The 17,703-nt window shown below is 45.4% G+C and overlaps 1 protein-coding gene across 1 annotated transcript in view; it reads left to right on the top strand.

Moving 5' to 3' along the window:
• Window positions 1-11,869, top strand: part of LOC102375332 (kazal-type serine protease inhibitor domain-containing protein 1-like) — a 25,838-nt gene extending 13,969 nt beyond the window's left edge. Inside the window, exons 2-4 of the mRNA XM_006015745.2 lie at window positions 5,312-5,472; window positions 7,098-7,242; window positions 11,201-11,869. Coding sequence (XP_006015807.1) covers window positions 5,312-5,472; window positions 7,098-7,242; window positions 11,201-11,328 — 434 coding nt within the window. The 3' untranslated portion in view covers window positions 11,329-11,869. The remainder of the gene's footprint in view (window positions 1-5,311; window positions 5,473-7,097; window positions 7,243-11,200) is intronic.
• Window positions 11,870-17,703: the final 5,834 nt, after the last annotated feature.

The following is a 17,703-nucleotide window of genomic DNA, read 5'->3' as shown; positions in this document are numbered from 1 at the left end:
TGAACCAGTTACTTTTTGCAGCAAATCAAATGCTCTGTCTGACAGGTAGCATCAAAATGCCTCTTGTGCTGGATGAGGTTGAGGTAGAGAGACCCAGAGCCAACCTGCTCTATTCACAACTAATCAAAACACCCTTTGATGGAAGAAAGGCCTTTTCCAGAATGTGACTTTAGAGATTTTGTATCTCTGTGATAGACACGAAATAAAAGGCTGCGCTCTTGTGATGAAAGGATTTATTGTTATTTATTTATTCTTTAGTTGCTGTATACAATTAATCTTTAGGGAAAAGCAGATGCTTTGAAGGGAAATAACACAACAAAGTACTTTGAGTTTAGTGAAGGTTATATTTATAGAACGATACCACAACTAGAGATCAGTGCTCAGTACTTGTTTCCTACGCAAACTGAAGTCTGAAGAATGCCAGTGCCACAAATAAGTCATCCCGTATGTTTGACATCCCTGACCTAAATAATGAATAGTGACAAGTTGCAGTAAACCCAATAAATAAAAATATAAATAATAATTTTAGCATTTTACACATATGCTTAACTACTCCGGCTATCCCCACTAAAAATCAATGGAACTACTCAGTCGTAAAATTCACCAAATGAATGTTTGCAATATCAAGGCCTATGTGAACAATCCATAGGCATTTTTTATCCCAGCTACTCACCGAATCCTTATAAATAATGTATATGTTAAGGCTGATATTTTTCAAACTTGCCTAAGGGATTTGAATTCCTAATTCCATTAAGGAAGAGGGACTTATGGGTTCAAATGCCCCAGACAGATCTGAGGCTCACAGTTTAAAAAGTAAAAATCAGAGAATGAGTAATTCTAAAATAGATAAATACATAATAATTCTAATAGTAGTAATTCTAAAATAGATAAATACATTACTTGACCAACTCTGCATTAGACATGTCATCATCTAACTAGGCTGATGATATCTGACAGCAAGTATTATAGCTGTTGTTTAGAAATCTGGAATATTGCCTTTAAAGTTCTAGATGCTGAAGCATGAGTCTGTATGGACATATTAACTCAAATATTGTAGGCAAAAACATTTAATATTTACAAAAAAGTTCTCTTCACCAAGCTTTTGAGATACTGCACAAAAATTGAGGCCATGATTGAATCTTAACCAAACCAAACGGCCTAGAAAATGCATCCATTCTTACAAACTGTCAAAGAAAGGAGAGAGAGAAAACAAACATAGATGGTTGGCTTGAAAAAAAACAAGGATTTTTATGGATAAATATAACTAGATTACAAAAAATTAGGGTGCTTTTAAGAACAGTGGTAGTGGCGTTTTTCTTCTCTGCTTACTAAAGTTACAAATCATGCATACAGTACATTTCCAGATCATATAAAGGTATTTGAAAAAAAACTCTTATTTTCTTGTTGTGGGATTTGCTCCCTCTGGTGGTTAGTTTAAAATGTTATTTTTTCAGTTCTTTCAAAAGTACAAAAAAACCCTAATGGATGAATAAGAAAGCTTTCTATGTAGATTTTTATATCAAATCCTGGTATATTCATTCATTGCAACACTTAATTTTTATTTTCTAATGTGATTTAGGCATTTAAAAGCCTAAGTTCCAATAACTTTCACTAAGACTTAGTGTTCTTGGTGTCTAAATCATTGGTGAAAAGTTAAACTTCAGCATCAAAGTGATCTCACAGATTTAAATATCTTTCTCCTTGTATTCTAAACTAACTAAAGGCACCCAGAAGAGAGATTTGGTTGCAGTGAAGGTAAAAAATTTCTGAATAGTGCACAGAAGACTACAATTAAATGCAATATTTAGAGACACAGAAACAAGAATTGAGAATAATGCTGGCAATGGTATAAATGTTATGGTCTTATTTGAACTATTATGTTCAGTTTTTTGTTTCTGTCTAAAAAGGATATAGCAAAAAAGAGAATGTTCATATTTAATAATGCAAGAAGATCAAATTAAGTTGAAAGAAAAAAAAAAAAAAAAAAAAACTACACACAATAAACCTGACTTGAAAACAATTTATTTTCTTGCATATAACCTGAATCTTGTCCCCCAAAACCAGCTGATGGAAACTGGGATGCACCTTTGTGTGAGAAATATGAATCCTTGTAAGTCAGGAAATGTGGCAGTGGCAGCATTAATTGCCATGGCTCTCGGAGCCTTAGCAAGTGGCAGTTAATGCTGCTGCTACCCCCAGCTGCCAAATTTCTGGGCTCTTGGGAAGCCCCACAGCTAGATGACATGTCCCTGTGCACTGAATTGGATCAGCATGTGGCATTGGTCCATGGCTAGACCTGGTGCATAACTCCAGACCTGGCACAGTGGGTCAGACCAGGTATGTGGCTCCAGACCAGACCCAGGGCACAGGGTCAGCCTATAGGCTCCATCCAGCACATGGAGCTGGCAGTGAGCACAGGAGCAGGCTCGAATCCCTACCTGCTGCTACTCAAGTTACTATAAAGATATTTTTTGGTCAAGCTACCTTTAAAAAACAAGGTTCATATTATACACAGGGACATGCTGTATGTGAGAAAATACAGTACAGGCAACCCCAGCTTAGAGCTTTTAATTGGTTCCTGAAAAACTGTGTGTTAAACGAAACATGTGTTAAGTTAAAAACCGAAAGTATTTGACAACCCAAGATGGTGACCACAATTGTTTTTAATGACCCAAGATGGTGACCGCAAGTGTTATAATGAAACTCAGTGAGCGCCAAGTGAAATCAGGTATTAATTTAAAATGAGTGTTATAGTGAAAAAGCACTAAGTGAAACCACGTTAAGCAGGGGTGGCCTGTAGTACTCTTTTACACTGCTTACCTGGGGAGCTCTTTATCACAAGCTAGTAGTAAGGGCAAGTCCCTACTTAAATTCCAAGGACTGTAGTGTCCAGAAAAGAACTGGATAATTGTATATATAATGAGAACTTCCAGAATACAATTGCACAGAATACATTGGTTTTAGAGGAGACGTAAAACAGAAATTGTAGGGTACATGCCAAACTCTAATTAATAGAACTAGGAAGAAAGTTTCTTTACAGAGAAGTTGTTTTGTAACTGGTCACTACTGCCTTACACATCTGGTACTGACCACTATTGGAGATAAAATCCTGGACTATGTGGACCTTGAGGGCATGTCCACACATGCAAGCACATGCACTTGTGGCAGCTCAACTGGCAGCAGTGCAAATTTGAGCTGGGGCTTCTTGCCTCAGCACACATGCCCAGACATGCACTTTGGTGTGGGGCAAGTTGTGCCACTTGGGGCAAAATAAGCCTGCCTGGCTCCTCCCAGATCTGCAGCCAGGGGGAGCTAGAGACCGGGGCCAGCACCTGTGCTGTCCCCAGCAGTATAAAAAGCTACCCTGTCCTGGCCCCATCAATATAAAAAGCTGCCATGGCAAGTAGGTCAGGGCTTCTTGCTCTCAGGAGCTTCTGGGGCCTGGCCAATTGGTACCTGGGGACACTACCATCTGGACTGCTGAAGCAGCCCTGAGAGAGTTCCCTGCACCCTCTACCCACTGCAGCAGTCTGGCAGCGGGGGCTGCTGCCTGGCTGTGACCTGCTGGGGCTCCTGCGGGGCTGTGCCTTCGTGCCCCCCTGCCAGATCCAGATGGGGACTGCACAGCCAGTAGAGCCATCTGCCCCTCTGGGCCAGCTGCCAGGGGGCTGTGGCTGCAGAGTTGGTCTCTGTATGGCACTACTGCCATGTGCGCCCCCTGCCCGGCCATCTGAGCAGGTATCACCCAGAAAGTGTTTCAGGTGTCGTGGCCTGCTTTGAACTGTCAAAGCATGACCTCCTGGCCCCAACTGGCCAGGAGGTCAGCCACCTCCAGCCGGGTCCAAGATGCCAGCTCTGAGCAGGCAGGGTTGTGTCACTGGCCTCCTCCCTAGCAGCAATTCTAGTGTTCCCTATTGGAAAACTGAAAATTGCCTGGTAAAAAAAATCCCAAAGTCATTCTGTACAATACCCCCAAAATCCATGTTCCTCCACAATTAAAATAAAAGACCACTAGAGAACTAGAGAGAGAACAATCAGTTGGGCAAGGTTTTATCGATATATCTACAGTGTGAAAGCAATTTGGAAGACTACCAGTGTCTGTCATAATAATAAAGTGAATTTTAAATATATCTTTCATGAATGTATGTTTTGCTGTCCCCCACAGGGACCAAATGGCCCCCACAGGGGCTACCACCCCCTGCTTGCTCACCAAGTCCCCTGAATAAAAAAAAAGATTCTACTCATCGGAGGAGCAGGGGCTGTGGGCGCTCTGGGGCCTCCTGGCAGAGCCCCCCCTCCATGCAGCACAGGAAAGCTAGGGGCAGCACGGTCTGGGCTGGGGCTGCTGAAGCTGAAACCCTGTCCCGTGCTGTGCAGGGGGGCCCCAGTGACCCCTGATGGCAGCTAGAACTGTCAGTAAGTGCCGGGGGGGCTGGGGCCAGGTGAGGTAGGGATTGGGAAGCTGGGGGAGAGGGCAGGGCCTGCAGGGGTCCCCCACTATGGTCCCCTCTTCCCTCATCCAGCCCCTCCCACCCCTTATTTACCAGCACTGGAGCTTGGGTCCAGCTCCCTGCTGGCACGCTGCCTTCCCTGCACAGGCAGGCAGCATGTTTCAGCACCAGGGCGAGAGCTAACTATTGGCAGCCAGAGCGTCTCTGTGGAGGACCCAGCCTCTGGTTGCCTCAGGGCACCCTGCCCCACTTTCTCTCTGCAGGGTTTTTTGACCCCTGGATATCCAGGGGTCTAATTTTGCCCCCATGCTACAAATTTTCAGCACGGGAAACATTTTCTTGTTCCTGCATGTGCCTCTTACAGCGTCTCAAGGGAGTTTGAGATGCTGCAAGAGGCCCATCTAGACATGCCCCGAGTCTGATTAAGTATGGCCATTCATAGATTCCCATATAAAAGAATTAGATCAAATTATGGTAAGAGACACAGGAACAGTATACCATTAAATAGTCACTATGCTTGCAAATGACACTCATTGTGTTCCCTCCTTTCGGAAACTACCAGAAACCAGCCAGAGCAGCATGATATATAGTTGCATTTGGTGTAGCTTTCATAAAGGCAGTTACTGAGGTCCAGCTGAGCCTGTGGGGTTCTTCATGTTATTGTTTGGTCATGGAAACAGCAAAAGGCACGGCAAACTTTTTCCAATCTGTTTTTGCACTCTCCTATAGCATCAACTCATAAAAACAGGAGTGCAAAGTATTTCCTTTTATTTATATTGATGTTTTCCTTACTCTGTTATAAAGCAGTTAAAACTTACCATGTTTACCTATAAGATTATTTTCTTCCTGTTTTTTTGCAGCTCCTGTTATTTCTTTGCCTCCTCAAGATGTTGAGAATTTCACAGGTAATGACATAATTTTTGGCTGTGAGGTGTCAGCCTATCCTATACCACACCTGGAGTGGAAGAAAAAAGGGAATAAAATGTTTCTGCCAGGAGATGATGCCCACATTTCAGTCCAGGTAGATTGCTTATTCCACTCACCATGGTATATATTGTCAAATTTGGGGTCAAGGGTGGAGGTTTCACAGGAGTTTACTGTTATTACTGCCTTTTTCCTGTTGTTTCAGTAGATAACCCAGTTTTTCTACACATAAATAACAAGGTATAAAACTGTTGCAAAGGCTATGGTGGTTTGATAAGTAGATTCTCAACAAGGGACCTGATGGTAAGATTACATATTGGACCTTACAAAAACAGTGCATTAGCAAGTGCTTCATGAGAGAGGACAGTATATCTAGAAGAAACAATAACGCCAAAGTTGTCATAGTCTTGGCTCTCTTTGAAGCATCGGTTCCAGATTCTGTTGTCCTCACTGTGACAGGGGGCCTCCTGGGGCGGAGCTCCGTGGCCCGCTCACCTGTCACCATGACAGGGGGTCTACTCAGAGCCGAGCTTTTCGTGGCCCGCCCACCTATCTCTGGGCAACCACCCGCTTATCTCGCCCGCCACGACTTTGATGATAATTGATTCATTAAGATGTCAATTAAGCGGGAGGCTACCCATTGTAATGCCCCGATGCCAGGGGGCGCTCTGCGGCTCTGACCTCCCCTAATACCGCAGCCCAAGCCTCGCAGATGGCATCTTGGTGTTCATCTAATCACCAGCCCCACACTGGGCCCCAGAATCATCCAAACAGGACCCCTCTATGATCCCTCCAATCAGGCAGCCTCTCTGCCTTCATCCGGGCTACCTAGCCCCACCCAAAGCCATGTTCCCCTCTTGGGTGTGGTCCCTCCGGGACCTTTGGCCACTTGCCCTGGCCCACCTCCAGGCCAGTCGGGACCCCAGGCCCCCAGCTCTTGGGCATCCCTCGTGGTGAGCCCCTGGCCCTTTTGACTCTCATAGTCCTGGCCCCAGTTTGGGCCAGTCAAGGGTACTCTCCCTTCGGGCTGGGTCTCTAGCCCCTCACTCTCATCCTCAGGCCTCACCGTGCCACTACTCCCTTTCTCCTAGGGGCAACCGCAGCCCCACGCCTTGTACTCAATCACGCTCTCAGGGTCCACCCTCTCTGGGCCCCTCACAACACTGGCCCTCTGGGCCCCCCAACAAACACAAGGGTAACCCACCCGGTGGTGGTGGGAGCTAGGGGTTAAGGCACCCCAACCCACCTTTCACCAGGGTGGTAACTGGCCTGGCATTTCCTGGGGGCTCCCACGCCACTGAGAGCCCCACCAGTCCACCCACTCCCAGCAGAGTTAAGTTTCAGGTCATGCCCAGGACCAGGAGCCTCCTAACCATCCCCTTGCAGCTCCCCCTTACCTCTGGGTTGTTCTCAGCAGCCCTCTAACCAGGCAATGTTGCTGCCTGGCCTCCTGCAGCCAAACTGCCCTGTTTAAATAGGCAGCCGCTGTCTCCAAAATGGCTGCCCTAATCAGGCACCTGGAGGCTGCCAGCTCCAGGCCCTTAAAGTGGCAGACACACCCTGTGCTCTGCCACACTCACCAAGCAAAACTTCTATTGATTTCATTGAAATTTGTGTCTCTATAATGTCTGTACTTATCCATTTCTCAGATTACTTGTAATTACATAGTTATTGCTAGAATAAAAGCCACACACTCTTGATGGTGTGTTTGTGTTTACTCAGGCAAGAGGTGGCCCTCAGAAGAATGGTGTGACAGGCTGGCTGCAAATTCAAGGCCTCAAGAAGTCAGATGAAGGTGTCTACATCTGCCATACAAAAAACAAATATGGTACTACATATGCCTCCGCAAGATTAAAAGTTATTGACGGTAAATTATTTTGATATGAAGGATATACAAGTACATGACTGATATTTGGTTTCCACACACAGGATTTAGATGCCACATATGGTTACCTACACAGGAAATTCAAATCCTCCATTTTTTGGAGTGTAAGCTGATGTTTGGGAGCATGAAACCGGCAATTACCCAACAAAGGATGTGTTACTATGTCTGTCAGGTAGCCACCGGGTAGAAACGTGTGCTCTTACGTCCTGACATACACCGGTCCCCTCAGGATGACTGGATCCCGGTTTGCTCAGTCTAGGTGGGGTGCAGTGCTTTCTCTTCCCGCCTGCCATGACTTTGATGATTAAGAAGTATTAATGAGTGGGAGGTGGTGACTACCCGCCTCCACCTAGACCGACTGTTGAGCTCCACCCGGCTTCCAAGGTTTTGGGAGAAGGGATGGTACCTGAATTAACCAGTCCAAAGCAGCTCTTTCTTTTCTCCTTTTATTTATTATTTTTGCTCTCTTTTTTTTCCGTGCAAGCCTGAAGGGTTTTCTTTTAGTCCTGGGGTGGGGGGAGAGAAAAGAAAAAAAAAAGGACTGCATCCCAGACATCCTCTGGGGCTCTTTGAAGGCTCCTCTGTGGCTCTAGGGTTTTTCCCTGCAGCTCTAGGGTTCCTTCCCCCGGCTCAGGGCTTCCCTGCTCTTCTTTTCTAATTGCGGCCGTGTCTGGCTTAATTCGCGGCACACAACCACTTAATAAGCGTGGGAACTTTCATCTTCAGCGGAGCGGCTGGGGGGAAGGCTGTCTCTGTCTCTCTTGCGCCGGTGGCAAATGATTCACCACTCGCTTCTGCAGCGGGGCCGTCGCTGCCTCTTCAGCGCCCTCCCAGACTTATCCTGGCGGTAGGGCATTCTCCCAGCATCTCAGGATCCCCAGCTCTGTCCATCTGCCGTCCAGCCTCTCCCCCATTTTGCCTCATCTCTGGCCCCTGAATATTGCTTCAGCTGCAGGCTCCCACCAATCCACCTCACTTGCTGAGGTGGTAAAGGCAGGCGGGTGGATAGGGAGCTCTCGCCGCAGCATCGATGCCTCCATGCAATACAGACCGTGCTCCTGGCCAGAGGCCTGCCCCAGGTGAGTATCGCTTGGTTGCTCTCACAGTGCATGGGTGGTCTACATTCCTGCAGATTTAAATTCACAAGAACTGGCCCTTAAATGAACCTGCAGTTTGTTACAGTAAATACCCAACTGATAGCTACAAGTGACGTATTAAGATGTGGGTATCTTAACAGGTCTTTTTAAAAAATGTTCAGCTCTAGATAGTTTTAGTCAAAAGTGTATCTGAAATGGACTAAAGAAAAATATGTTAATTGGTTGATATTATGTGGTTTTCCTACAATCTCCACTTTTTCCTCGAGTGTGACAAAAAGTCACAGTTCTAAAGTTCACAAGACACAACATTCCATCATCTTGAAAAAAACCTTATCTGGTGGGAATTCTGCTCCCAGCTTATTGCTGTAAATGGTTTCATACAGCAAAGTATGTAGCCTTTTACTTTTTGAAAAATTGGGACATGTTGTTGCTTTTTTAGCAGGGTTAGAGACTGAGGTGTAGGAAAGAGATGTGGGAAGTAATCTTTCTATTTAGTGCATGCACTTTTATTATTGGTCCACTTCTGCAGGTTAAGCTTCCTCTGACTCAAATGACAACTGTGTTTACTTGGCATGTCTAGAATCAGTCAATATTGTTCAAATTTGCCTTTTGTTTGGAGTCTGCCTGTGTCCCAGCTACCAGCAGAGGGTTTGGGATTAAGAGTGTGGTTGGGGGGTAGAAAGGTAAGAAAGGTTTATTGACTTAACAAAAACACGCCTATGTGTAGTACACTAAGATAATGACAGACAATAATAATTCGCGTCGGCAACTTATCGGCAGTTTCCTCTGATGCCTGATGTATGACAAGTTTTTCTTTCCACAAAGCTCAGCGAAGTCAGGCGTCCCCGATCAGTGCTGTCCGAGGGATACCGGGAAGGACCCTAATATTCAGCCCTTGGGCTCCTCGAGATCCACGGGCCCACTGAATCCAGGCCAACAGCTAATTTGTAGTGCCTTTCACAGAGCTGTATCTTCCTTCTAAATCATTTCTGGATGTGCCAGCCAATTTATAACTTCTGAGCTATGCTGATAACTTACAGCCATTCAGATTCTTTTTACTTCAACTGTCCTTAGACTGACCAATAGCAGTACAAGCCTTGCATTCTTCTGATACGGTTAATTTTAACTATGCCACAGGGCCTACCATCACTTCTTCTATAAGACTTTGCTAAATTTACTAGGCCTCATACTACATAAAAGGCCTTACTACATTTTAGACTTTAATTAGGCTCTTAGCAACAACATATAGCTTAATATCTGAACAAATGACAGAAAAAACACTTGGTCTAATCTTCATAGAGCCTTCAGCAAGCACCTTTATTACACAGACATAATTTTCAGCTGTCACAGCCTGAATCTGGACTTGACCCCGCACAAATATATTTGAGGCTCCTATGAATGCTGGTTGGAAGGGGATGTTGTAGCAAAGTTCTGGTTTCAGGGTCAGCCATGATACCCTCTGGTGACCACACAACCTCTGCCATGCTTCAGCTCCAGAGTACTTTCCGCTTCTTGCTTGCTTCCCACCCCTTAATATATTTGCTGGAGAATCAAAAGGGAGGATGCCTAAGGGTCCTACAGTAGTCCCGTCTTCTTGACAGCCAGCAGGTCCCTCCCAGACCCCTCTGGTCTCAGTTCTGCCCCTGTAGCCTTAATGGCTCTTCGCACTCTCCAACTTCCCCTACAGCCATGCCTATAGGTATTACTGTTCAGCCATGCTCCCTTCTTGGGGCCTTGGCCTTCCCAGCCTCCACCCCTTTACTCTAGCTGGGCCTTGTAGCCTAGGCCCATGGTTTTGGACCTGGCTTCCGGGCTCCAATCCTGGTCTCACTTTGTTTCTGCGCCCCTCTGGCCCTGGCTGGATTACCTGGCTATAGTCCTTCCATAGGCTACAACCCTATAAAACTCAAACCCAATCTATGTCTCAAGCCCCTAGCCCCTGGCAAGGCTCAAGACACACTCTCATGCTCTCAGGACTATTGGAACCTCCACCAACCCCTAATAGTCCCAAATCCAAACTGCTGGTTTAAATGATGACAAAGAATGAATCCCTCTGGCTATAACACAAACTCCAAGCCTACTGGCTGTATAACAACTTCTCCCCTGTGCTGGGTCATGTCTCCGTGGTAGCAAGCCTTCAGCACTTTACTTGTATTCCAAGAGCATGCCAGGGCATTCTCTTACAGCCTCCAGATTACGAGCTCTTCTCTCTGCAGCTTGCAGGGCCAGACTGCCTTTTTGGCTCAGACTCTGGGCTTACGAGTTGCCTAAGCCCTGGCCCTTCTAGTCAGGTGGTGCCTCGGCCTGCCACAGGGGTTTCTCCTTAGGGCCTGACATCTGGTTTCTATGGCAGCTTGTGACTGCTGCTCTAGCAAGACCCCACTGCCCAAGCTAGGTTCTGCCCTCCTGTCTTATTGTCTAGCGGCTAACTTTGCAACAGGCGTTCTTAACCAGAGTTCTCCTGTCAAAGCTGCAGGTGCACCCCTTTACTCTAATGAGCAGCTCCCTACCTAGACAACAGTGGTTCTCTATTGCTTTCCTTCTTCCATCTGGCCTATATTCTGCTGCCTGGGCAATATCAGCAGCAGTTTCTCTCCTTAAAGTAACAGGAGCCCCATGCTGCCTGTTACAGACTTATACTGACTCCAGTGCTAACCTCATGTGCAGGATTGAACACATTGTTTACTTGTGTTTGGAATGGAGCTTTAAAAGGTGTATTTTCAGTATTTTAATATCCAATTAACAGATATCTTTCTAGAAATCCAAAGTCTTGTTTGTCTCCTTAGTTCTTGTTTCATTTACAATTCTTCTAATTTGGAGCCAATTTATGTCTCGCTATGCAGGTTCATCCTCTGCATTTGAGATTACTGTTGGCAGCCGAATCACAAGCTACAACACAGATTATGAAGATTATTATGACCGTGCTGAAGATAAAGAGGAGGAAGATGAGTCTGGAGACTATGCAAATTGAAACAAGACCATATAAGAGTTTAGGTACACTGGCTATCCAATATCCTTGCCATTCAAGTGTATTTACTAATATAATTTGTGCAATAAAAAGTCCCATAATTCCCACATACAAACACACCTTTTTGGAATACACTTTTCTCAAGGTGTATTGTGCTGATTACAAGTAATGATATTTTTCACATATACGTTTATATCTCTAGACTGTTGAATAAAAATCTTAAACATACCCTTACATGTATCAAAAAGATAATCTTTTACATTTTAACTTTTAAAAAAAGTAAGCTCTGAATTTAGAACATTACAATTTGCTTTTTAAAAAGTTCTGAAACGACAGGAAATCATAACCTAATTATCCATTTTTTTATATTTCTGCAGTGAATATGTAGGTACCAGGAAAGTGTTCATGCAGTAGCAACAAAAGTAGCTAAGATTGCAGAATACTTTTTTATGTATATTTTCCACTTCATGCTTAATCATAATGTCAAGAGCAGGGGTGGGCATTTATTTCAGCTGGAGGGCCGCTTAATGAGTTTTAGTGAAGTGCTGAGGGCTGCAGGGGTAGCCCCACCCCCTGACAAGTGCTCTGCCCCTGACCCCTGATCTTTGCCACTGGAAGTCCCTCCCCTAGCCCCCAGAAGTACTTCTATTCAGCGCGGGGGTTGCCATCTCAGAACCAACCCCCACCCCATCATATAACATCTACTATACCATATTTTAATTTCATTTCAAGAAATATTTTTCTCCTGATTTACAAGTGTTTCGTCGTGTATATAGAGGTGATTGCATAATAGCCCAAAATAAAGTCTTACTCTTGTATATCGAGTGTGGGGTGTGGTTGGCAGGGTGGGTGTAGGGTTTGTGGGGGAGGGTGTGGGGGAAGATGTGGATGTTGTGCATGGGTATGGTGGGATGTGTATGTGGGGCCTCCCCACCCCTCTGTATGGCACACAGCCCCTGCCCCTGGCCAGCAACAACAGCAAGTGGTGGCCTTTGTGGTGCTTATGGCCAATGCAGGCAGAGCCAGTTCTGGGACTTGCATGTGGCAGCAGGGAGTGGGGCCAGGCTGGCCTGGTTCATCATGCAGGGCTCCCCACATCTCACATGCAACTCCCAAGACCCAGCCAGAGCTGAGTGCTCTGCGGGGAGTGGGGAGAGGGAGTCCCATGCAATGGAACTGGCAACCGGGTCCTGCTTCCTGCTGCCACGTGCAGTCCCGGGACTTGGCCAGAAAGCAGGGAGCGAGGCTGAGACAGCTTGGCTCCATTGTGCAGGCTCCCTGCTACTCCAGAGGAGTCCTAGGAGCTTCACATGGTGGTAGGGAGTAGGAAAGTCTGCTGGCTCCATTGTGCAGGGCTTCCACGCAGTGACACGCAAGTGCCAGGAGCTGCACGAGCCATGAGGAGCCCCGTGTGATGGAACTGTGCTGACCTGGGCTGTGCACCGCCACTGCCCTGCTGGGCATGTGGGCCCCACTCCAAACTCTGTGCTCCCACTGGCCCCAGCCCCCGCTTCGCCCTTCCATCTAGTTGCCGCTTTCCCCTGCTTCCCTACCTGCTGCCCGGAGTGCTACAGCAGACAGGAGGAACAGCCGCTAGAGGCTGGGATCGCTGAGCAGCTATCCAGGTGGCTGAAGCAGTCCCAACTGGAAGCTGTGTGCTGGCCAGGGCGGGGTCATGGCCCAGGCGCTTCTGCACACAAGGATGGGTGGAAGTAGGCGGTGCTCAGCCCCAAGTGGAGCACAGATGGGGCAGCTGCAGGCTGGGCTGGACATAATTAACTGGTGGGAATCTGTCCAAAGGCCAAATTAAACTGCCTGGTGGGCTGGATTCAACCCACAGGCCATATTTTGCCCACCCCTGATCTAGAGAAATTTTTCATTATTGACATGAAATTTTCCATGTTTTAGTTTCTCTCAAAAAGGAGTTGTTTAGTGTGAGGGTTTGTTTTTTTTCAGTTTGGTGCACAAAACTATTACACTTTTCCACACTGCATTAAAGAAGTAAGTATCATAATTCAAAGTGCTAAAATGAACTCTATGACTTTCTGCCCATCTTTTTGAATGCACGTAGTCTCTGGCTCCTTCCAAAACAATTTCTTCCCTAAATCCAACAGCAACATGTATTCCTCTCATGTACCTACAGTATTTGCAATTAAGTGCTAGTCTGGATACAGATCCTATTTGTCAAGGGACACATCTACATGAGATGTTTACTACGGAGTAGACTAATTCGCTCTGCAGTAAACATCTTGCGTCTACATGTGCGACCCTATTAGGCCCTAGGCAATTAATTAACTGTACAGCAGGGTAGTACTTGTAAATACAAGTACTACTCTGCTGCGGAACTTTTAACTCCACAGCACCTCATGTACAAATGCTGATGGGGCTGGCTGGGACACAGGGGTGCTTCAGTGTAGGGTTGCCTGCTGACTAGCTCTACACTGGAGCACCTTCATACCCCAACCAGCCCCTCCACAACATGTTGAGCTGGGTCAGAACAGCCCCGGGTTGGTAGGCTGACCCTCTCCCTGAGCCCTCTGACAGCTGGGGCTACTTTGACCTGGCTCAATGTGCTGCAGTCCTAGGGACACGTTCAAATGGCGCACCCAGGAGCAATAAACTCTGACTTGGTATGCACCGGAGTTTACTGCTGCATGCTAATAGTACATGTAGATGTGCCAAACAATGATCTTCATCCAGATGACAAAAATAATTCAGCTTTTTTGGAGATTTCCCAAGGTGGTGGTAATTTATGAAATAAAGTTTGTGCCATGATGTAATTAAAAATACTGTTTTAATAAGGTTTACTTTATGGATTCAGATTTAACCAGTGGCCTCATTGTTCTGACCTTTTCCCAATATCCCTCCAGACAGCGCATGGTCAAACAATATACATTTTTTTAAATATTGGATAGATGTATATTAATATAAAAGGGAACAAAATCAATAGAACATCTTAATTTCTAAAGTGTTACCTATTGAAAATGCACAAGCTTCAGATGTTGAGTTCAGGAGTGGGGAGGCAGTTGCTTGCTTGTTTGTTTTTAAACAAGCAAGTGAACTAAATTCAAATTACCAAAGCATATAGTTTAATTGTGACACAGTACATATTAAGACGGGAGCAAAAGATATGATCTTCAAAATATTGTCCATGGAGGCAAGCCAGAATTCTTAGTGACCTCCTGCTGCTAATTCAAAATGAAAACCAGAAAGAGAATGACAATTGAAGATGAAAAACATGCTTTGTATTATAGACCTGTCAAATACACTTCCTAAATGGTCTGGCCTGATTCCTTGTGGCTCCTCTCAAAGAGCAAACCTTTCCAAAGTATAGATTTCTAAAATTAAATGTATTTCATTTCTGGATGTGTGTATTCTTTGTGTTATTTTAACTGCTACTTTTGCTGTCATTTATCACCAGGTAATTGTTATTCCTTTCAGTGGAAAAATTACATGACAGAAAAAAATTAAGTCATTCAAGAAAGAAGGTACTCTTTGACAAGTTGATGTTTTGTTGGCAGCTTTCTGTGTGGATGTGTTTGCTTTTTTTATAAAAAGAAAATCATTTAAAGGGATGGAGCAGATTTAGCTCCCTCCATATTGGGTAACAATATGCGTAAACATTATATAACAACATAAATAAAGTAGATCCAATTCTCAGCAACTTCTCTGTAGCAAGAGGTGCATTCAAATAATCTTGAGTAACAACAAATTCAGTAGAACAGTGCCCTTCCTCACAGCAGAAAATGAGGCGTACATATGAGCTGGCCATATGTTAATAGCACAATATAGTCTGAGTGCCCTAGAACATTAGTGACTCATATATTCCTTGTCCCCAATCCACCTCCTGTGAAGGCAATAGCAATTTTGCTGTTGACTGCAATGAAAGTAAAATTGAACCTTTATAGTTCCACAATATTAAGTATTCAATTGTAAAATGAGTATTATGCCAAAACCATGCACCATTTTCTTTTCTGTCAGTGTCCATCAGGGCAGCATCTCCAGTGTGCTCTACTTTCTAGCTTTCAGCATAATAATAATAAAATTGTAGTAAAGCTCTTTATTAAATTGTGTTTCTTTTAGGAAATTGACAAAGATTTGTATTCTTTATAGTATATCTTGGTGTATTAAAAGCCTGAGGAAAAGCACCTGAGCTCTGGTTTGCTTTTGCCTACTTTCTCAGCCTGGGGCTTTGATGTGCTTAGAAGTTAGTTTCAATGAGGATTTTGAAACTTACATTTTCTCTGGGCTCTGATTTTAAATCCCCGGAGACTCCCACTTTTTTTGCCCATAAAGCAGTTTTACTTGCTGCCTATGAATATTGCATCTTCAATGCAACCAAGAGGGCATCTTGGCAGATATAGCCACATACTAGAGTACACAAAATTGGCATTAAATGCACACTCCTGTGAGTGAATGATGGTATAATTTCTCTAATACTAACGATTCCTCTTAGCTGAAGGAGCAAGAGTCTTAAGATTGCTTCTGCATTGCACATTGATTGTCTTTTTAAGCAAGCATTGGACCAGTATAAGATTGCTGTTACTGTTGTGTATTTCAACACTGGTGCATCTACACATTCATTAATGTACCATAATTATGGTGCATTCAATTTAATATTTGTAATGACAGGTACTAACTTAATGTGCCGTAATCGGCACTACTGCACATTAGTGCAAACAAATGGTCTTTTTGTAACATTAATGCGAAGTAGACTAAATCTACTGCACATTAACACATTAGCATGGGTTTTGCCCACTGCACTAATGTGCAGTAGAATTAGTCTACTGTGCTTTAAGCATCTTGTGTAGAAGAGCCCACCACGTCTATGAATCATGTTCCACTTGTAGGTATTTTTAATGAGTCCCATTAGCACAGTACTACCTCCTTACTGTATAGGCCAATATTCTAAACTGCTAATATGACTGAAGAAATGCTGTAATATAAAACAGTGCATGACACTAAAATGCATAAAACCAAAGGTTTATTTTTGTACTCTGACAGAAGCAACTTTCTTATAATACCTTTTAATAATCCAACCCAACCAACACGTTAAGTTATTGAGCCCTTAATATTTCAAATTTTAAAATGATTGAGAGATTTACATTGTGTACAGATAAACTGTTATTTAGAAACTTGCCTAGTGGAATGAGATCTGGAATTGTAACGTTGTGTCCCAATGCTGAAAAATTGCAGAAGTGCCCAAGATCTGCAGGCTGGATCAAATGGCTCCAGGGGCCAGGTCATTCAGCCCACAGGGCACCCCCCCCCCGCTCCAGAAATTGGGGAAGAGGAAGGGAAAAGGCAATTAATGCTGCCACTGCTCCCCTGCCACTACATATCTGGACCCATTGGAAGCCTCGTGGGCCAGACAACATGATTCCACACAGCAGATCACAGGGTTCCTGGTCCCACAAGCTGAATAAGGGTCACTAGGGTGGTCTCTGGGCCAGACTGGAACCATGCACCTGAGCCAGCATGTGGGGCCAGTCTGGCACAGTGCCACATACTACATGAACCCCATGCCAAACCTGTGCTGCATACAGAGCAAATCCCAGAGTGGGGCAGTGTGTGTTGCAAGTGGTGCATAGGGCTGAATCAGCCACATCATGCACTGGATGCTGTACAGGGGGGTTGACGTGAGGCTCATGCTGCACGGTGTGCTCTGCTACTTTGGCACTATGTGCTGGTTCCAACACTAGCGCTGGCCCCAGACACATGTAGCATATACCCAAACCAATCTGTGTTGCAGTGTCTTTGGGGTTGGGTCCAGCCCACATGCCAGAGTGGCTCTACACGGGCCAATTCATAGATGGCCTCTGCCCTAGTCAGGCTATGGTTTTCATGCCTGGTAACCATCCCCTCCATCTTTCCTGTTGAAATGGTTTGGGTGTTTTTGTTCCTTTTCCCTATGAATTGGTGCTGAAGGCTGGGGCCCTCCCCTGCCGGGGGCTAGGCTACTAAACGCACCTGCATGCGCATCAGGGGATCTGAAATCTGGACCCAGCTCTTGGTCAAGTCATTGAGGCCGAAGGTTTCAAAGGGGCGAGCTGGGGTAAAACAGCGTTTGGTTGCGGGAGGCCAGAACAACAAACCCCACTTGTAGCCTGTTTGCCCTTCTTTTCCCTTCACCGCCAGACAGCTAGGGCAGGCCGCGGCCATTCCCTCAGCTCAGCTGCCCGCTGGGCAAAGCTGCTGGGCACTGCCAGCCCGAGGGCGCGTGCGAGCCGCTAGTCCCAGCGGCGCCCAGGTCACGCTACCGCTTCTCAGCGCACCGCAGGTGGCAGCACAAGCGCTAGGCCGAGATGTTCCGGTTTCCCTTCCCGCCCCGCGGAGCCCTCCCCGCCGGAGGCCGCTGCACCCCGCAGCAGGGAAACA

The sequence above is a fragment of the Alligator sinensis genome, unplaced genomic scaffold (assembly GCF_000455745.1).
Source record: "Alligator sinensis unplaced genomic scaffold, ASM45574v1 scaffold156_1, whole genome shotgun sequence".
Lineage (NCBI taxonomy): Eukaryota > Metazoa > Chordata > Crocodylia > Alligatoridae > Alligator > Alligator sinensis.
Note: the sequence above shows the minus strand (reverse complement) of the source record. Positions and strands in the feature narration are given on the sequence as shown.